At 34.8% G+C, this 23,397-nt stretch overlaps 1 protein-coding gene across 1 annotated transcript in view; it reads right to left on the bottom strand.

Annotated features, from left to right (window-relative positions):
* Positions 1–23,264, bottom strand: part of LOC133174699 (TSC22 domain family protein 1-like) — a 41,889-nt gene extending 18,625 nt beyond the window's left edge. The window contains exon 1 of the mRNA XM_061309780.1: positions 21,533–23,264. Within this exon, the coding sequence (XP_061165764.1) occupies positions 21,533–23,049 (1,517 nt within the window). The 5' untranslated portion in view covers positions 23,050–23,264. The remainder of the gene's footprint in view (positions 1–21,532) is intronic.
* Between the last annotated feature and the right edge of the window lie 133 nt (positions 23,265–23,397).

The following is a 23,397-nucleotide window of genomic DNA, read 5'->3' as shown; positions in this document are numbered from 1 at the left end:
TCCACTGTGTAAGATCTGCATTCACCTAGATACAAGGAAACAAGAGTTGTCTCTCCTAATTACATTTCATATCTAATTAAACAATAGCTTAAAATAAAATAATACCGGCATATTTCAAAGTGATTGATTTTACCCCTTCGCACATTTATTCCATCCAATTTACCCATACTGAAAATCACAAGGCAATAATTTAAATGCTACTAAAAACTCATTTCTCTTCTAACAAGCAATGTTTTATGCCTCTGGTGTGGCAAGATTAATAGAAAGGATGAACTTTTAATTTAGAATGTCTGTAATGATAGTGGAAAAGGGTCATCTTTTTTCAAGGGAGGGGGATAAATACAGAAATCTATAAACAAATGAGTACCAAGAGATAAAATTTAAGTTATTATAAAAATCGAAGTAAATAAATCCAAATATCATGCACACAAAATATGATGGTGTACGTTCTACCATGCATGTAATTGTCAGATGAGAATAGACTAATTATCTGCCCTTTACAAGTTAATCATAATGGATTTCAACTAACCAACAAGAATAGACTAGTTATCTGCCCTTTACAAGTTGAAAGTTGTCTACAGCACATAATGGATGTGTCCTACCTACTAACATGTGTAATATAAGACAAGAATAGACTAGTTATCTGCCCTTTATCAGTGTTTTCCCTAAGAACCGTCTACCGGCCAAATTGACCGCTTCAATTAAAAAAATGCCGCTTTGAAATAAAAAAAATTAAAAATTTAATGTCCACAGGGATTTGTCATATACTTCAACCCAAAGCCTGTTACAATGGATCTCTAACCCTTTACTTTGAAATATTTACATTTCCAATGTTTTTGTCCGAGATAAAATTTCAAATATTAAAAATACTTTATTTCTACATAAATCTACTGGTTCATCGATAGGCCTGCTGAAAAAAGAATCATGTGCGGGGCGGGACAGACAGAGACAGAAGTGGGGCTTGTAGCACGTGAATTTGCAGAATCAAGAGCATGTAAATATAAGGAATAACTGTCAGATTTTTTGGTTTCATGACGATGATCAATCGATTGGCTTGCGTGTTAATTTTATGCATAAACGCCTTCGGCGTTTATGCAAATTATCACGCAAGCCAATCGATTGATCACATCATGAAACAAAAAAATTAGACAGTTATTCCTTAAATAAAGGGAAAACACTGCTTTATAAGTTGATCGTTGTCTAAAGCACATAATGGATGTGTCCTACCCATTTCAACTTATGTGTGCAAGGTCAAACAAAAGTAGTCTAGTTATCTGCCCATTACAAGTAGATGATTGTTTGATCTCTCTTAATATCTCTGTCGAGATTTTCAGAGTTGCCCCAATCATTCCTGATTCTATTTTATTTTTCCTGTCAACATTTAAAACATCCCATATTAATTCACTGAGGCAAATGATGCTTTCTTATACATTCATAGACTAACAAATGAAAAAAAAACAAAACTTAAGAATGCAAAATAATAAACATACTCTGTCTCCAAAGATACATGTTGCATACCATTAATTAATTAAACTACTAAACAAAGTCAAAACTGTAGGCCAACACCTGAAGGTTAAAATTTGGATGATTTTCATGAGTGGTACTATAAATGGATTTGGCATTCACGGGGTTTAAATTCAAAGTTGTAAACTTAAAGAAATTATAATAAACATGCATTCTCATGATATGTTGGTGATCTGTTTATTTCTCTGTTAATTAAACTGAATAAATCTGTGCACAGAGGCAGTTGAACTTACAATCCAGTATTATACAGACAGACAATTAGCATTTCATATTAGAACTATAATTTTTTTCTTTAAAGAAAACAAAATAATAAAAAAGAATGTATTTTTACATAAGTGCAGTAATATTTTTACACTTAAAGAAATGCCTACATTATGAAACACTACATGTATTATCTGTTAAGTACTAGACCACTAGTTTGGAAATGTGTCTAGTCCTAATATGATGATGAATTATTGTCTTGTCTACCAGACAGATAAATGTAATCTTAGAAATTGACAGAATAGGCACCAACACCAAATATCAGTGTTGTTCAAACAAACTCTCTCATATTATGAGAGAGTTAATTTGTTCACAACTAGACTGTTAATTTTAGTCTAAACTTAAGATTCTTCTAGTCTTACTATAGAAATCCCTGTGTTTTACTCTATAATAATTTATGTAAACAGTCCCTATCTAAAGGGAGATCAAATTGTATAATGATCTGAAATCTTACTTAGTCTGAACTAATTTAGTCAAAGATGAAAAGAGTCTAAATAAACAATAGATACCCCCCCCCTTTTTTTTTTTTTTTTTACATCATTGTCAAAAATAGGTCAACTGTCCAAGCTATCCAAAAACAAACAAACAAACAAACATACACACAAACACAATAAAACTGTTTATTTATTACTTATCTATTTATTTATTCAGTTCAAATGAGTGTAGAAATGTACTGAATAGAATACATGATAGAGTTATCCTTCTTGGCACATCCACATGGTAATTAAAACCTATTCATGTAACAGAACAATTGGGTCATCTCTATATGATGACTAAAATTAATAATGAATCAGGTTGTCACATCTGTCAACACCAAATGAAAAGATAAGACATAAAGCTGACCAACAAACATGGCATTATATTCACAGATTTCCAACCTTTCCATGGTTAATATATGTACCTAATATGAAGCATTAATTCAACTTCAAGAACTCATCAAAAGTTCTTTTGAAAGATAATTGCACATGACTATTCACTGATGAGGCATTTAACCAAGTTTTTCTTACAGCTTCAAACTGTCAGTGACAATTACTAGCTGCTCTAATGGTTCTAATTTAAAGAATTACAGGACCCAGGGGATCTTCTATGTATGTCCATTAGCTTATGTCAAGACTGCAGAAAAAGTTATCAAGTAGGTATTTTACCAATATTTTACATCAAATAACCCCTAGTGTGTGACAGGCAGCAAACACTTTGGAAATTTCCAACTTTGAAATGGATTGTAAAAGCCTAGGGAAGATGAGAAAAATTTTCTATCTGCACCAAAATTCAATCAGAGAAAGGGGAAATTACTGTGTTCCAATTCCCTTGATATTAATCATTTAATTGCTGGTGAAACATTTGTATCAATAATTGATCTAACACTAATGAAGATAAACTCCAACCTTTAACCTTCATTGTCTTATCTGAATTGCTAAATTGGGAAGGGGATTTCCAAACTCTAAGAAACAGCGAGAGAGAAAGAGAGAGAGAGAGATTTATTCCATTAAAATACTGATCTGGTCTTCATAAAAGACCATATGTTCATATTAATTTACTTAAAACTGCAAAAGAAAATCATTTGAAAATTGTTTGGATAGTACCAGTAGTTAACATTTTTCTTTTAGCATGGCGCCCTTCATCAGAATTTATGTCCTTCATTTTCAATGTAAAAATGCACTTTTACATTAAATTTCATGAGGCTAAAGAAGCTTTTTAATCATTTCAAAGAACATTCTATTTTTAGTCACTTTTACTTTTGGTCCATCATAATACATCAACTAATAACCAGGACTATTTTCTTCCCTGCATGTCTCATTCAAATAACACAAAAGCTGTTGTAAACATAGAAACAATGGATGCTGGGCTATGCAGACAGACAGACGGACAATAGACATTTAACCAAAACAAGCTCTGTTATGTTGTAGGACTGAAAAATCAATACAATTAGGTGGAACAGATATTGTATTTAACCTAAATTATCTGACGTTTATAGCTGGATCACGGTCAACAGAACTCAATATGTTTGTTTACTATGCTACACATGACTTTCACACAAAACTGGATCATTCTGGATTGTAATCTCATATTTTCCCATTAATTGAAAGGAAGCTTCGAGTCTCAAGAATGAAACCAGGCTAATGGGTTTAAGTAACCAAATATGTCATTGTCCAATGTATCTTGACATTACATGATAGCACATTTGCGCAATTATAAAATTTTTCAGTTGTCACAAAAACAAGGCAACAAATCATTGTGATATCATAACTATCTTTGATTTCAGACTAAGTATTTTTATTCATATAATCTAGGTTAATCTTGGCATAATCCAAACTAATATTTATTGGCTCCAGTTCAAACATTTAACAGTCACAGGACAAATATTAAACCGATGTCAAAGTTCCTTCAGGGAAGAAAAAAACAGACATACTGGAAGCCAATTTTCAACCACCCTAGTAAATATATGTATCACGAAAAATGATAGATGTACTTAATTATCAAACGATTAACTATTGATTTATATCTTTGTTTCATATTATTTGTAAATATTTGACCTTATTTACTTACAACCTAGGTTTCCTGCAGCTGTAGCACTGCCAATAGGGACTGTAGAAGCTCTGACACACGGGGCTGTATGCCGAGGAGGATACCGGATATCCAGGGGAGGATACCGGATATCCAGGGGAGGACACAGGGTATCCAGAGGAGGATACCACTGAGTAGGGGGGATAGTACCGGTCCATTAAACTGATGCTGGAGGAGACTGAGGAGGTACCACTAGGAGAGTTACAACCAGAAAACAAACTCACACTGCTGAAGGGATAGCTAGAGTACAACTGTTCCTGGGTACCATAACTAGATTTTGGAATGCTGGCAGATTTATCCGGTAAATAGGAATAGGACCTCTCTGAAGTGTTAGACTGTGAGCGCTCCAAGTTTTTTCCATAGCTGAAATAACTATCATGTATGGTTGGACACTCCATGTTGGTGAGTTCCGATTCACTGTCGTTCTTGCTGGAGATCCTGTAGGAGCTCGGTCGCTTTTGTAGAGGAGAGTTCGGCACACTAGTCCAACCACTCTGGCTGCATCCAGTCACAGTTTGGGGAACACTAACCTTTTCTGGGGTCATGGGTGGCATGTTTTTGTTGGAGTTGTGAGCCAATGACATAGTACTGTCACCAGTTTTAGTACCTCTCTCTGTCGTGGGCGATTCACTGCTAGATTTCTTGTCAACACGTTTGTTCCTAGAGCTATCCATACTGCAATTTACTTGTTCAACCATTGTGTTGACAGAGTTTTCCTTTTTCATTTCACTATACAGATGAAGGTTATTGTGTGGCAGGTGCTTTCTGTCTTGTAGGATCAGACTTGATAATACTTAGTAGACAATAATCCCAATATGATAAAAGTTGGTAATAGTTGTCAATTGGCTGCTAAAATAACTGTGAACAGAATCTCACCTGTCATGATAATCTCTCTTGCTTTAACAGTCGTTCCTACTAAGATTATACTAATTATTGGCACTAATCCACATGGCTCTACTCCTAGGCTCTTACGAAATTTCTACTACTCCGTCGTCATTCACAAAAATCATATGACACATATATATGCTCTATCGCTGTTTTACTGATAAACCGAATGAATATTGCAGTTAAAACTGAATTACCTGTAGTAGTATCTTATATTGGTCTCTGTCACCGGTGTAACTGAAGTCACAATGTGCACACACACAAACTCCTTCCATTTAACCATGAATCACAGTACACGCGTTTTTAAACAGGTCACAAAAAATATGATATTAATTTGTAGTGTTTTTTGTCCTTGCAGCTTCTTTTCCATTAATTTCTCTTCTAGGTAAGGAGTGTTTTATGCTAAACAGACAAATATCACGACATTCTGTCATAAATAAAGAGCCCACCTAAAGAAAAGGTTATACGTTCTCCATCTGCACTACAATAATAGGAGCTTCATCAATAATGCCAAAACACTGAATCGGATTTTTACGCTTCAAGTATTCTGCATACACGTGTAACCTATAAAATCTCCCAGACTTCTATTTAAAATTCCTTCAGTAAAGTGAACTGCTAAATCACCCTGGTAGTACACTTACAAACTAGTAAATAATACCTGTGCATTTAATCCCCTGAATGAAAAACCCATGAACATTGTTCAATCACTGACAAGGTGCTCTAATTGACTGCATGGGTATAAAGTGGTTAAAAATAGCCATTATAGTACAAGGTATCTGCCACAAAAACACAAGAACATTGAGGAAATCAGTCAGCCGAGACACTGTAAACACTTAGCTGACCTATAAATACATCATATCTAGGCCATTTACTCAGGTCCACACCAAACAATGAAATCAACAAACTCCCTACCAGCTTCTTAGTATACTCCGTATGGTACACATCAAACCTCTAAGGCGTGTTACACAATTTAAATATTTTGAACAGTCTGACATTTATTCATGAGCCATAATTGAAAATCTGTGTCAGTCTCTATTGTGACTGATGATGGCAGGGAACATGAGTTTTTATTGAAAGATAGATTTCCCTGAGTACACTCAATATACAAATTTTCAAGTTATGAAAAATTTTTATAAGGTTAACATGGCACCTGTATAGATCATGAGTTGTAAGTGGTATAGAAAGTTTTGCAAGATAAAATAAACATATGCACATATTGGCAGTATCAAAATGCACCTGATTGAAATGAAACCCACAGACTGCTAAATGTGATTAATTAGTCTCTGCATGTACCGCTACACTGAGCATATAATTTACACACTGCATGAAAAAAAATGTAATGGAGAATCAAAACTAACCTGCCAGGAAAATCCCGAGAAATTCTTATTCACAGGAATACATCATATCTTTTTACTTATGACAGCTGGATATAAAGACAGGATATAACTCAATACTTAAACACAATCCAAGCCTGTCCTTTTTCTAATTGACTGAACAAAGATAATTGTCATTCAATTTGCCTCAGTGTTATCTTTGCATGTAAGAAGTTATAACACAGCATGAAAGCCGATCAAGAACACTGATTTAAAGTCACCAAACCTTTGTCTTTGTTCATTTTTGGACCTGGATGGGCACTTTCAAGATTTTTTGTATTTGATTCAGAGAGACTATCTCAGGGTTTGATGGTGCTGATTGCATAATATAATAACCTTAACATCATCCCAAGGTGGATTTAGAGATTTAAAAAAAAAAAAAAAAAATGTGTATATAAAATTTGGCATTTTCCACATTGCACACATCTCTTGTGCATGTGTCTGCAGACTTTGTGAAGAATAATTCTTGGTATGCACATTATCACTCATCAATTCTGTCCCTATCTCCATCTCAAATCTGACTAGATATGAGAAAGAGAAATGCTTACTACTCTGGTGAGCTAGATATATAGATTTTATCTTTATACATCAAAACAACTTGTATCTTCCACTGTCCGGTGTCTCCAAAACACTGTTACAAGCAGAATTAATGTTCATGGGGATAAAATTTCACTGATCTGTAATCTAAAACAATTTCATGAGGACTTAATTTTCATTGTGTGGTGGTCAGACCCATTTGATTCCCAGTGGCCAGATAGCTCAGTTAATAGAGCACCTAACTGGAGATTCAAGGGCCCAGGTTCGAATCCCAGTCTGGTCCGTCTCATTTTTCTCCTCTTCCATTACATTTGGTGCCATACTATACCCTGGAAGTGACAGGTGAAAGACCTGCCAAGGAAGAGCCTGGTTGGTGTCTTCGAGGGTAGAAAACCTTTAAGGAGGGAGGAATTCGGCAGTCAGACAGGTTTGATTGCTGGTGGCCAGAATGCTCAGTTGTATCTACATATTTCATCGGTAGAGCACCTGACTAGAGATTCAGGGGGCCGGGTTTGAATCCGGTCTGGTCCATCCTGTTTTCTCCTCTCCTGTTACAGTTGCTTCAAAAATAACCATAACATATATATTTGGGATAAAAAAATTTCTTGGGGAATTATTTTCATTAGTGATAAATGTTGTCAATGAAATACTACTAAAAGAAATTTAATGTTTTATCCCTGAAAATTACAGTATTAAATCAACATTGTTTGTGTCACTGATCATGTCGATAGGAGTCTTTTTCTTTCTTTTTTTTCTAATATCAATTCTTCTTTTCCATGGATATAAATTTTATCTATGAACTCATAATATGAAGAAAAAGATATCATCTTAAAGACCACATTTTATACAAATCATAAATCACTTTTCACGGAGTCCTTCTCTTTTGTGTATACAGTGTCTACATGCATTGCATTTAAACTACAGACAGAAAGAATGAAATCATGAATCACCGTACCCACTTCCTGCAGAAATATGAACAATGGGTGACACACTCAAACAGACATTAGCATTCAGAAACACATTTATAGACACAGAAGAGAACACCATCACCCTGAGATTCTGACATGAGGGTTATCAATGATTTTTAACATAAAATGTTGCATTTATAATCAATAATCCATGAGTTTATGTTCAAACACACATTCAATTAATTAACAATTAAAATACCTTATTGAAAAGCATAATAAAGCATGAGCAAGAATAACACTCTTGGTTTGGGAACTCAATAATATGATAAACATGAGTACTACTGTAAAAAAAAAGGGGGGGGGATCACTATAGATACAATGATAGTCAAATACATTCAGACTTCAAATACAATGGAAAATCCTTTATAAATGCTATTTGTATGAACAATATTGTCCTCAGACTTAATGTCACTCGACAGCTACAATCCTTTACATGATTATGCTTATAAACCAGTAGATTTACAAGCTGTAAATCAATAATCTAGCATGAATAAAAACTATCTTTAAGTGATTTTTATCTTTATATACATCCCACAGATGTGCAGTACTGGTGACCTTATAATATCATGACTATAGCTACTGTGAATTTCCCCTGTACAGCCATACCTCACAAAAAGTAGGTTATCAGGACACTGTAACAGGGATATAACCACGGAAATTATTCCAGTCGTGTTTCTTGTATATAGGTCCGTATCATTACTATATATCTTAAATTGGACTACTCAGGGGAAATGATATCCGATATCATACCATATCATATAGGATTTTTTTCACTGTTGGCAGTAGGAAAATACACTTAAAATCGGTCAAGGTTGTATGGGACCAACATAAATAACCAACCAATCAGGTCCAAAACAATCCCCAGTGGGGACTAAAGGGGGACAAACCCCATCTGATGTTGAATTTCAAAATGGCCTGCAAATGAGCATGAATGCTGGCAGGACTCTTGATTGTTAATAATTGGGATTACTGGATAGCCCCAATCCCAATGCAAAATAGCTCCCTTTTTCCAAACTACATGGTGTTATTTCTCCCATGCTAGAGTTGATGATAAAAATACCTGAAAAATTGAATGTAATGATTTTTCTTTAAACGTTCATTTTTACATGTTGATTTTCCCCGTTTTCCCCAAGTCACAAATTATCCTAATTTAACATCCAGCCCCTGTACCAAAAACCCCGAACTTGGCTTGTCAACAAATGCATGCTATGGTGGTATTGTCTCTTGACTAGCATTCACATTTACAAATTTAACTATACACGTTACAGTGTATATTGTCTTTTAACAAACCAAATGGAAAATTTAACAACTATTCTTGGAATACTAAGCATGCACAAGGAAAGGCATGTGGTAATACTTGATGTGCAATTTAGCCACAATACAATAACGTTAGAGTGGAAAACATATAAACACCATGCTGAAGATCCTGAAATATTTGGAGTACTAAGGAAGTATGTCTTCATTATGACGACACCAGCCGTGTACAAACATCCCCTACTGTGAAGAGTGGGAGGGTGTCTTCCTCTTTGCCTCATTAGGAACACATCTTGTCTAATGAACATATTGTTTACTTTATTGCTGGTCTCTTCTTCAAGAGAACAAAGAAGATGACAATTATACAAATACAATTGTACAAACACTAGTATTTGTCAGTATATCCTGATGAATCCTGTTTCAATGGGATGCCGACAAATTTTTTTTTCAAATGCTTACAATAAACATGAAGTTATATAAAGGAACCAGAAGTCTCTGATAAGACTGTAGCTCTACTGGACAGGTGTGTTCTTATAACAAAGAATTAAGATGTATCTTAGTATATAGTCTACTTGTCTACCAATTTTAATTGAAATCCGACCAAAACTCAGTAGGAGAAGTAAAGTTTTGAAAGAATGTCACAGAAATTTCTAACACATGGTAACATCAATTGCTGAAATCAAAAACCAATAGAATTATTTATCTAAGTATGGTCTACCTGTGTACAAAGCCTTACTGCAATCGGATTTAATCTGCAGGAGGAGGAATAAACCAGATATTTCTATTTCTAGTAACCATGGCAACACCATTTGTCAAAATGAAATACAGATAAAAGAAATCCTGTATCTTAATTAATAAAGTCTATTTGTGTACAAAGTTGTACTGAAATCAGACAAAAACTGTAGGAAAAGTAGGGTTTTGAAAGAGTTTCAAAGAAATTTCTAATTTTAGTAACCATAACCATGACAACACTGTTTGTCGAAATCAAAAACTGATACTTAAAATTATGTATCTTAATTAGTATAGTCTACTTGTGTACCGAATCTTCTTGAAATTGGACCTAAACTGTAGGAGGAGTAGTGTTTTGAAAAATTGTTTACAGACATACAGGTAGACATATGGATGACAGACACCGTACTCAAGTTAGTCAAGTATTAGTTAGAATAATCTAACTGCGTCTCGGGACAAGCCCTCACCACAGTTAGAATACGTCCCATACACTTGCAATGTAGCAAATCGGAGTGGATTCACTCCAAAATGATTTTGAAGAATACAAAAGGAGTTGCACTGAAAATAACTACCAAATTAATCATAACAAACCTTTTTGAGATTGAAGATGCCTTTAAACCTAAAAAATAATCCATGTAAATGCGAAAATTCAACTCATTTTCTGAACATTTTTCCTCCCTTCAAATTTAATGCCATGTTAACATTCGGAACTCTCTGGATTGTTCATGGAAAATGCACAGAGTTTGAGTTATCGCCCGTGTTTATTTTGCAACATTGCCAATACACGGAACGAATTCTATCATTAAACCAGGTCCGTAGGACAATATCATTTTAACGATACAACATTCTATCTAGTCAAGTATTAGCTCTTCTGGTCTCTGACCAGTAGAGCTAAAAGGCTAAAAGGTGGTGGTGGTGGTGAGGGGGGGGGGGGGAACAAAAGTTTGAATTGGAAATTTGCAACTGATAACATAAATTCCCCACCAATTGTCACATTAAACCTAGATGAAGGGTTATAACTACAGAGTAACCAGGGTACACAAAAAACTTTACACTCAACATACACTCAACTTCCTTATCAAAGCCACCTGTTGACACAGCCAATACACATTTCGTCTCCCAGGTTTCTGGGTTATACAGGTCCAATATCCAACACAACGTCCCAGTTTTACTCTAAGTATTGACCAATGTTAAGATTTATCCTCCTTGCCATATAAAACATAGATATATACAAAATGTGGGAGTGCATGTGCCTTGCACAAAATGCATTTTGCTTTACAAGTTAATCTGCAATACCATGAAGATTGACAAAGTTCAATAAATATTATGAATTAATGTTTTCGGTTGCTATTACAACAAAGTGCAATGAATGATATAACCTTTGTACACATAATGACATAATTCAGACTGCAGACATATATATGTCAAAATTGTGGATACTATTTCCCTATATATCCATGGCTAGTTGTTAAATACATTTACAGCTACAATTATTTATAGAGGTTGACTTTTCAATGTCAATGGCTGAAGATGTTAACACATACCCTACACAAAAATTCTCTTTAGAAAGTACCTTAAAAAAAACCCATTTATTTCTGCTTTAGAACAGGAATCATTTTTAAATTACACATCTGCATTTTTTTTTAACTCCAGATTACAAATTATGTCCAGAGAAAACCAACAATAAAAAGACAAGGATGCACAAATGACACTTGATATTTTGTATGCTATCAAAACAGGACCAAAAAAACTTGTGTTGAAACATCTTATGCTATTCCAGGAAGTTTTTACAATACATTTTTAATCATTTACAAAGAAGACGCTCTCCAATTTGTTTTCCCTGTGTTATAGTCCTTGATTGTCACTTCTTGTTATCACAATTTTAAAACAAGCAGAGCAATCTCACCACAAGTTTGTCACCTCTCTTTTCATAAGTTTTTCTGGACTCTTCTGCAAAGAAGGACACCCCCCCCCTTCACAGATACATAAGATGGGTTAGGGCCTTTTCAGATGGAGGTCCCCCAGGCTAATCATGTTAGTTAAATAGAAAAACCTATGACAAACTACATAATCTCATCAGATATCAATTTGAGCAGAGTCACAAAGTTAATCCGAGTTTCTTCATTTGTGTCCATCAAACAAGCTATTTTTAATCACACCGCAGACAAATATTGTTAACCTATTTCAACAGACTTATTTCTTGAAAACAAAAAATATTATGTCAACCATCAACATCATGTAAATTATATGAAGGCACCTCATATGAAGGTAACATGTCACTTGACCACAGATGATGTATTAATTGTCAAACAACAAACAACGTGTACTTTCAAAATAAACTATCCCAGACTAAATAACAAACATGTATTACATGTACTAAGAACTTTGTGGTATTCTGTCGCTCCTGTGTAGTACATGGGCAAATACCAGACATATAACAGACTCAAATTAAAAGGGTTAATGTGCCTTAAGAATACATAATGTAGACATGTACATTTAGTATAAATCTGTGTGTACAATGCAGAAATTTCACCTGGTACAGAGTACTTAATAAAATACCCATCTACGACAGTGTCTGGTACAAGCAGAAAATTACAATTCCTAATTTAAGCAGACTACCAACTCTTCAATGTACCTGATGATAATTAATTATAAAGGTACCTTATTAATTTGAAAATTTCTTCTTTCACAACGTAATGAAAACCCTAGCAACAAGTGCACTTGACATTTACATTTTAATTTTGTACCTTATTAATTAAAAAAAGGATCTTTTTCAACTTCATGAAAATGCTGGCAAGGAGTGCACTTAACTGACATTTACATTTCAATTTTGCCTCCATGATAGTTCTACAAGTAATCTGCTAATCCTCTTTGTATAAACCTAACAATCTTGTCAATTTCATTTTTTGTTTCCAACACATTCTGGATAAACTTTAATTAAAACATTTTAAATGACAAGGTCTTTATAATTAATTCTAAATGAGCTGGAAATTAAGCAATTCTACTCAATGACATAATTGCTGAAAGCCTTCTGCATTAACACATGATTTTAAAACTTCAAATAGGTTTTTCTCTAAGAAAAATACCATACTTTATGCCATTCCCATATATGCTTTAAAAATGATCGATTATAAAATACAATTTGAAAAAAATATATATTCTGTCCTAAAGATTTATAGTTGTCTGTAACTTAAAATAATGTACTTTTATCAACATGACACGTTTTTTCCTTTTATTTAAAAATATAGAATCATTCTTCGGCTGAATGAAGAACCAGGTCAGGGGGATTTTAAAAATTGACCCATTTTTTTAAACATCCCCCACACTATATAATCAATAGGTTATACAATTAAACCATGCTGATAAAACACACACAAGTCCTCATGTATAAGAACCAGTTACACATAATCAATATCACAACTAACTGTTCACCTCAAATGACCTTATGTGCACCAGGGCTCGCAGCAGGGTGCTGGTCAGATTTCATGTTAACATCCTTTGACCAGACTTGTTTTGTATACATTTTCATGTATATCAGATTTACTTCTGATCAAGGGGCCAAAATGAGGGGCAACATAAAATCACAATTCATTGCTACCTGTTCATGATAAAATCTGACTGCTGTAATTTTCTGAGAAAAAAATAATTGTCTGCATTTAAATTTTAAAGTGATACAGCCGTAATGTACTTCTACAGGTTCTGACTACTTAATTGACACTGCATGCATCTCAATGAGATCGGATTCGCTAGACCGTGTCAGAAGTGGTGGAATCTGCCACACATTCCAAAGAGTTGATACGAGATTATTAAATTCCACATACTCAGCATTACATAAAAATGGACATAGACCAATACTGCTGTTCAGACTAGTCAGACCTAGTAATATGAAAACTTGTGGCACTTTTATAATCATGATATGGGCAGTTTTTAAGTCAATATGAATATATATTAACACATGTAATATACAGATTCAGGAACCATAACTCTGAACTAATGACATTCAATCAAAGTACAGGCTTTCCTTTTTTAAACCTTTCCACAACTTTCCTAAAACTGACTTAATATCTGTTATATTTTCTAAAATTTATTCTGTTACAAACATTCTTGCAATATATTGACTTCACAAAGAGAAAAGACATTATAATGCACTTGTTTGCTTGTCTATATCTAATATTTTGTTACTATTATTTCAGTAAAATGAAAGAAACAAGATGTGTTTGTGAAACACTGATGCCCCCATATGGCAGCTTATGGTGAAGGTTAAAGTTTCTCAAATGCAAGTCAAAATCCAGGCCAAAAGATTAAAAATATTGGTACCCAAAGAAAGGTCATGTCTCAAGGAATATACCTGTGAAATTTGAAAGTCCTAGCTGCAACTGTTCAAAAGTTATGGCGAAGGTTAAAGTTTTTTTAAAAGTAAGTAAAACATCAAGGTCAAGGTCAAAGTTGTTGGTTTCCAAAGGAAGGTCTTGTCACAAGGATTACATATGTGAAGTATGAAAGCTCTAGCTCCAACCGTTCAAAAGTTATGGCCAAGGTTAAAGTTTTTCAAAAGTAGGTCAAACTCCTATGTCAAGGTCAAAGGGTGAAAGTGGTTGGTATCCAAAGGAAGGTGATGTCACACGTATTACATATGTGAAGTATGAAAGCCCTAGCATTATCCATTCAAAAGATATGGCCAAGGTTAAAGTTTTACAAAAGTAGGTCAAACTCCTAGGTCAAGGTCAAAGGGTCAAAGTGGTTGGTATTCAAAAGTAGGTGATGTTACAAGGATTACATATGTGAAGTATGAAAGCCCTAGCATTAACCATTCAAAAGTTATGGCCAAGGTTAAAGTTTTTCAAAAGTAGGTCAAACTGCTAGGTCAAGGTCAAAAGGTCAAAGTGGTTGGTATCCAAAGGAAGGCCTGTGAAGTTTGAAACCCCAAGCACCAACTGTTCAGAAGTTATGGCCAAGGCTAAAGTTTCATAAAATTTTGCAAAAGTGAGTCAAACTCCAAGGTCAAGGTCAAAAGGTCAAATATGATGGTACCCAAAGAAAGGTCTTGTCACAAGGAATACACATGTGAAATATGAAAGTCATAGCTCCAACCAATCAAAAGTTATGGGCAAGGTTAAAGTTGACAACAGACGGACAGACAAACGGACAAACAGGAAAAAAACAATATACCCCCGGGATCTTTCGATCCGGGGGCATAAAAAAATGTGTGCATATGTCAGTGGGCAAAAGGGAACCCTTCACAAAAAAATAGACGATTCTTTCTTATTCTTTGTACTTCTGAGAATTGCATTTTTTTATCGAAGTATAAGAAGAATAGCATTAAATCATGCCCTGTGTAGGCATGAATTAATTCATGCACATGCAATAAAGAATATGAATGAAATCATGATGAGATACTTTTTTGGCATTATAATTGCTTTGTTTTGTTCATTAATGTTGCTAGAGGATAACTTACATGTATAACATGAGAAAAAAAATATGGATTGCAGATATAACAAGAGGCCTAGGGGCCACCTGAGTAACTATGGCCCTTCTGTTCTTCATCAGATTTTCCTCATTTATTCCTATGTAAAATAAAGATAATATATTGTGGCCCCACCCTACCCCCAAGTGTCATGATTTGAACAAATTTGAATCTTAGGATGCTTCCATATAAATATGATTAATCATGGCTTTGCTGTTTTCTAGAAGAAGATTTTCCTACATATTCCTATTTAAAATTTGATCACCCCTCATGGCCCCACTCTACCTCTGGGGGTCATGATTTGAACAAACTTGAATCTAAACCTGAGGATGCTTCCATACATATTCATGACTAATAATGACTTTGCTGTTCTTGAGAAGATGAATTTGAAAGATTTTCCCTCATGTATTCCTTTATACAACTTTGTTTGCCCATAGTGACCCCTGCCTATCCCAAGATTTGAGAAAACTTGAATCTACACTACCCCAGAAATCTTTTACATAAATTAATGTTTGATTTAACAAAGAAATGATAAATATATGAGTGTTTGTTCCTTGTTTTTCACAAAACAAGTGAAATTTTTGTTGATGGTGACCAGAAATTTTGAAATGATAATCAAAAAAGTTTTAGGTAGCCATTTAGCAACCTGATAGTAAGTGTGACTTAGAGCACTTAGTTCCAGCTATATTTAATGCAATTTCCTACATTTTTATACAGAGCTCTTTCTTTCCAGGAGATTTAAATAGTTTAAAAATGGCCACAACTAATAATAGTAATACCTCTTATATTGAAATCTGTTCTTAAAAATCGTTCCATATACTTGAGTTGCAATAACTTAAGAATATGATAATACATACATCCACACTGCTATATACTGGAATGCATCTTAGTTCACTTTAAATCACAATACAAAAAGTAATTTTTATCTCGTTGCTTAACAAAAAATCATTATCTCATTATACACCAAGACTCTGGTCTTAGTGTATTATGTAAGATACTTTGTAGAATACCACTTGCAAAGATCCTTCTTAATTTTTTTTTTTAAGTGGATGACACTCTTGAAGTCTTCACAAATGGAAGAATGTGATCATGGTGGTAACAAGCAAATTCAGATAATTGTCCCCAAATTTCCGGGTCTTAGTGGTTGGGGTGCTATGTAACTGTCTTGTCTGTCCTGTTGTGTCCGTCTGCTAAAAAGGTTATATTAGGCCATAATAAATATATTCCTAGATTCTCATCCCTGCCTGCCCTGATTTTTTATCGCCGCCTCAATTTTTTTTTATTTCTGTTTTATTTTGTCTTGATTCTGATCGGGATCGGTATTCAACTACCATTCAATTTTCGTTTTAAATTGCGCGAATGTTGGCATGATTTTGACAGCTGACAAGATCATGAAGATGGTAATTGCTGTAATATATATATTTATTAAACAAGGATCATTGGATGTGAAAGATTGGTGATGATGTGTATTAAGAGATACGCATATATTTAAATGGACCTCTACTGTGACTTTTATTCGGGCATTATAGATAAATCTGCACCAATTGATCATGTCAACAAAACATCTGCACAATGGAAAAAATAAAAAATATAAAATAAAATTCGCCCGCCTGCCTTGATTTTTCAAAAAAAAAAATTGATGAGAATCTAGGATTTTCTTTATTACGGCCTTATTGAAGTACATTAATATGTTCCAGTGCAAAAGTTACAGCCAAGATTAAAGTTTTTCAAAGTCAAACTTTTAGGGTCTAGGTCATGAGGTACCTAGAAATATGTCCATAGGACATGAATGCCCCGCCAAAGGTATATTAGTAATGCAACATGAATATTTGTATTAGTGTATGAAAATTGATGAGAATATCTTGAATAGTTTCTCTAAAAAATGGAAATTGAAATCTAAAAAAAGTTGGATATATAGATGATAAATTCTCACCAAATTATGTCAAAGTGCATAAGCTTAAATAAATATATCTTAAATGGTTTCTTTTAAACTTGAAGCAAAATGCAAATTTAAGAAAAAAGAGGTCAAGGTCACAGGAAAGTTCAAAGTCAAACGTTTTTGATACAGTTGAATAGTTCTCACAAATATGTATCAGCATGTTAAGTTAGATGAAAATATTTTGAATGGTTTATTCAAAACTGAGCTAAACACTAATTTAGAATAAATGAAGTTAAGGTCAGGGAAAGGTAAAAGTCAAAAAATGTAGTTGAAAAGCTTATATCAGTATGCATTATATATTAGCATATGAAGTTGGATGAAGTTTGATAAAAATATTATAAATGGTTTCTTTCAAACCGAGTTAAACACAAATGGAAAAGTGAGTTCAAGGTTAAATGAAAGGTCAAGGTCAAAAATTTTGATGCAGTTGAATAGCTCTCATCAGTATGTATCAGCATATGAAGTTTGACAACACTATCCTGAATGGTTTCTTTAAAACTGAGCTAAACACTAATTTAAGAAAAGGTTAAGGTCAAAAAATGTTGATGCAGTTGGAATAGCTCTCATCAGTATGTATCAGCATATGAAGTTTGATTTAAAATTTCTTGAATGGTTTCTTTAAAACTGAGCTAAACACTAATTTAAGGAAAGTAAGGTCAAGGTCAAAAGAAAGGTCAAGGTCAAAAACTATTGATGCAGTTGAATAGCTCTCATCAGTATGTATCAACATATGAAGTTTGATTACACTATCTTGAATGGTATCTTTAAGACTGAGCTAAACGCTAATTTAAGAAAAGTGAGTTCAAGGTCAAAGGAAAGGACAAGGTAAAAAAATGTTGATGCAGTTGCATAGCTCTCATCAATACTATGAAGTTTGATAAAAATATCTTGGATAGTTTCTTTGAAACTGAGCTAAACGCAAAGTGCGACGGAAGGACAGATGGAAGGACAGAAGGATGGAAGACGGACATGACAAACACTATATGCCCCGTCCATACTCATGGCAGGACATAAAAATCTTAGTATCTTTGGAAAGGATATTGTTACAGGTAATGCAAAGGTGAAAAAAAAAATGAAGGTCCTGTCTCATCTAGTGCAGTGAATGCCAAAGGAATCTAACCATCGGACCTATCTGGCAGATTATTTCTTTCATAAGCAAACCATACCACATGTCCAATAAAGGTTTAAACTGTTATCTTCGATCTTGGTCTTTTCAACTCTTTCATGCATGCTAAAAATAGCTTTCAAAGCTTAAATACGACATGGAGCATCATCATGTCAGTAATGTCAATTCAACATAGTAATGAATTTTTATCTAAATTCACAGAGAAATGACAAGGTGCAAATAAATTCTGAAATATCTTCATTGTGATCACTTTAACTGCCTAGTAATGGCAGTGAACGCAAACTTTTTTTTTTCTTTTTTTTTTACCAAAACAGGGATACAGCAAACTTTTTTGGTCAGAAAGAAAATAGTTTGGTCTTAAATGACACCTACTAAACAATAGTACCGAATGTCCCAAGTAGGCAAAAAAAGTTTCACATTCACTGCTAGTGCAAGAGTTATGGCCAAGTTAAATTTTTGGAAAAGTAGGTCAAACTTCAAGGTCATGGACATGAGGTCAAAAACAAAGTAATATTCAAAAAGGTCTTGTCACAAGTAATGCTCATGTGAAATATGGAAGCCCCATCTCTAGGACTGCTAAAGGTATGGCCAAGTTTAAAACTTTTCAAAAGTAGGTCAAACTTCAATGTCATGAGGTCAAATATCACAGTTCATTTTGAAAGGTCTTGTCACAGGTAATGCCTCTGCGAAATAAAACATAGGTAATCTGAGATTACAGACAGGGTTAGAAACTCCCTAAAATTACAACTCGCAAATAATTGCGAGTACCAACAAAGTGAACTCGCAATTTTATAAGACTACTCGCAATTTTCACATAAAGTTAAATTTATAAATTAAATACATGTAACTTAAGGAAAAAGTAACTACTTTACAATACACAAAATACAACTACAGTGTGACTTTTATTTAAATTACTGATTTAAATCGAAAGTATTGTGTTCTGTCATCTTATATAATTTTGTTACAGTTTCAATGCAAAAAAAATCAACTCGCAAGTTTTTGCGAGTTACCTAATTTTTAACTCGCAATTTGGGAATTCTAACTCGCGTTTTGTGAGTTGTATATAGTGAATTTCGAACCCTGACAGAGCTCACCTCAACAAATATTGTCTTTATTAGTAAGGCAAGGTCCCACACTAATCTAATAATCTAGTAGTGTGCATCCCTAGATGCAACATTTATGCAATTTTGGTCTGATAGGGCTTGCAGTTACTTGGGGATGGACTTATCTAAAAACTTTAAACTATTCACTCATCCAGAAAATGTAAGTCAAATCCAGCATCTGAAGCATGTTTGAGAGTGTTCGTCCCTTGATGTAGGTCAGATCCAGCATCTGAGGCAAGTCCAGTAGTGTGCATCCTTAGATGTATCATCCATGCAAGTTTGGTCAATAGGGCTTATAGTTATTTGGAAATGAGATCTACTCCAAAAACTTTAACCTGGTCACTCATCCAGAAAATGTAGGTCAGATCCAGCATCCGAAGCAAGCCTGGTAGTGTGCATCTTTAGGTGTATCATCCATGCAAGTTTGGTCAACATACGGCTTATAGTTACTTGGAAATGAGACCTGCTCCAAAAACTTTAATCTGCTCCAAAAACATTAACCTGGTCATTCTTTAGCTGAAATTGCAGCACCTGAAACCTTAACTGGTACAATGAAACACACTAGAAGCATCTCCCATGCACCTCTGATTAATATAGGGCAAAGAAGTGCTTGAAAAGAAATCTGCTCCAAAAACTTTAACCTGGGACGCCAACGCCGACACTGAAGCCGAGGGTATTACATAAGCTCCCCCAACTTTGTTGAGGTGAACTAAAAACTCTTTCTTCTCTAATTCAAAATTTATGATCAAGGTTAATTTTTCTGTGATAGAATGACAGACAACAAATGAGACTGAATGTTCCCATACTTTCGTGACAGTGGGGGATCTAAAGGATGTCTTGAATGCAGCTTGTGTATTTTCTTTCTGTCAGCAATCATCTTCACCCATGTTTACCCATTGGCATTTGCAAGTCTTAAATATGTAACTACATGTGCTACAAGAAATCTATTAAGATGAAAGAATATCACAATTTTCCCTTCATTCTCTAGTTTATAAAAATGCACTACATGTATGTAAACAACTGGGTTTTTGTTAAGAGGGGAGGGGATCAATTCATAATATCACACATGGATTTGCATGTACCAACTTTCAGTATGGCATACATGTATCATAACGATATAATGATACTGAGTAAACTGAAAGCTTATATGGTTCCCAAACTAGTGAAATTACAATTGAAAAAAAAATATTCCAACATTTTTATTTTTTGTAAATATCAGCCCTGCACCCTGCACCTGAAAAGTTACTAGTTTCAGGCATGCACACTGACAGGAATTTAACAGTGTCTAAAGGCTGAATGAACCTTGATGTAAAGTTATATCCTAAAATTGTGGACCCACCAAAGCTCCACAATTACGAGTCATTTGTGGGAACAAATCTTAATCACAGCCTCAGCCTCAGATTCTTTCACTTTGTAGACGTGAAGGTCCTGGATGTGACAGTCTATCCTGTACTTAATTAAGTTAATCTCATAAACATTAATGATTGTAAACAATTTTAGAGTACATGTGACATTTCTGCCTTTAGTTAAATGACATTAATAAATTAATGACTCTACAATATCTTTTTTTTCACTGAAACCACTATGAAATATAGTGCCACCAATTATTAAACAAATATTAAGAGCATACAAGTCATTCCAGTGTGTAGGGATTCTAATATCCCACTCCATTTAATATAAACCCTTAAATTTTTGTTGATATGGCATGTGGCCCAATAATCATTACTATATATATGTGGCCTCTCAACAAATGAATTGACCAATTCAACATCCCAGCTTTATACTCTATATATATCAGACTTACCTTTCCGTGTCTTCTTTGGTTGGACTAGAGATGTTCCCCACAGCTTCAGCGACAGCAGACTCAGTCAGGATGGGGGTCAGGGAGGGGTTTCCAGGCTCTTCCTGCTCCACCAGGCCTTTTGGGTCTTGTGATGGCTTGTCTGATATGTTTTCATTTACAACTTGATCTGTGTTGGTTTGACTAGCTGACAAATTAAGCATTAAATTATTGGGTATATTTAAATTTTCTTTTGCACTTTTGTCAAGATATTCCCCTGGGGAAGTAATGTTACTCGTCTGGGCTACATTTGGAACACTGTAGCTATCCTTAGTAGGATTCAGAGAGGGCGTCTGTATGTTCGTTGGGGGTTGTCTCCCTTGTTCAACTGTCTTTGAAAGTGACTGAGCATATTCTAAATCACTGTTATTTGAAGATACACTAATGCTGTTAGGAAGTGAGCTTATCACAGGTGCATTTGAAATATGCAGTTGTTGTGAGCCAACACCTAGTGGTCCATTTGGCAAAGCCTGTACTGACACAGTCTGCTGCTGACCTTGACTCTGACAGCCAACGACACTTTGACTGACACTGACAGTAGGTTGACCCGGAGTAAAAGCGGGGGCCCCAGAATTCATGGCATTGATATAGGACTGAATTGTTGCCTGATCACCCATCGGTGGCGGAACACGATACAAAAGTTTGGGCATCTGATTCAAGTTTGGGTTGGAGGGAGGTGGGTGCATTCCATAGGAAGCAGCAAGGTTTATTGAAGATTGTGGCATCTGTGTTCCATCACTCCAAACTAACTGACCAGTCTGTGTCATGTGAACATTTACAGGGTTTTGGTTCATAACAAGTGCTGATGCTTGATTCAATTCATTTAATTGATCATTCACTTGATTTAACGTATTTGCGATAAGTAGAGGATTTTTTGAAGGTTCATCTTGGCCATAATCATAGTGCACAGAACTACAGGCACTGGAATTGCCTGAATTTACTTTGTCTTTCTCTTTAGTACTAACTTTTGTGTCACTGGCATCTGCCATTGCTGGTGTGTCTAAAGAATCTCTGCAGGTCCATCGGCCTCTTCGGAATGGTTCCTTTGTTTCCACTTTTACAACTTTAAACCTTGTAACAGTGTGTTGATCACCCTTATCTTTCACCTCTTTACCTGCCTCAGCTTCCACATCTGTTGTAAAAGTGTTATCCTCCAGGGGGCTTTGGTCCCCCACATCTTCATATTTTGAACCATCCAAAATCTCAGAACTCGCATCCTCCGTGTGACTTTCAACCGTCTCATCCAAATCCTCTAATGAATCACCATCCAGCTCCCCAATCTGGGCCTCACTGCTGCCACCTCGATTCTTCGTGACGCTGGTGATCTTGAATGTCTTCTTTTTGTGTACTCCTTCGGAACCATGTTTATTTGCTCCTACCACAACTTTAGAATCGTTCTCATCTCGACTATTTTCTTCATTAACAGGAGAATTCGTATGGTTATCCACTGTCACGGCCATTTTATCAGAATTCGATGCCATTTTTTAAACTTCAAACCCGTGCGAAAAACACTTCTCTCTCGTTAAATAGAGGGTCCCATGAGAGACACAATCTCTGATATAATTTTCCCATTATTGAAGTTTTCAATTAATGTATTTACATGTTACACATGGAATTCCTCGGTTGTTTTCACATAAAACAAGTTGTATTGTATGTCTACACCTCACCTTCTTCAACGACGGCGGACATGAGCAGCTACGAATGATGGGAAGTGACGTCACGCAAGACAACTTAACCCAGAAATATTTATTCTTGACCTCATTTGACACTACATGCATTATGTACACATTTTTACAAAATAGAATAAATTATTTTTTGTATCTTTTTTG

Source organism: Saccostrea echinata, unplaced genomic scaffold (genome assembly GCF_033153115.1).
Source record: "Saccostrea echinata isolate AGI-Se365-2 ecotype Australia unplaced genomic scaffold, CSIRO_AGI_Sech_v1 ptg000058l, whole genome shotgun sequence".
Lineage (NCBI taxonomy): Eukaryota > Metazoa > Mollusca > Bivalvia > Ostreida > Ostreidae > Saccostrea > Saccostrea echinata.
This window is presented reverse-complemented; position numbering and strand designations above follow the sequence as displayed.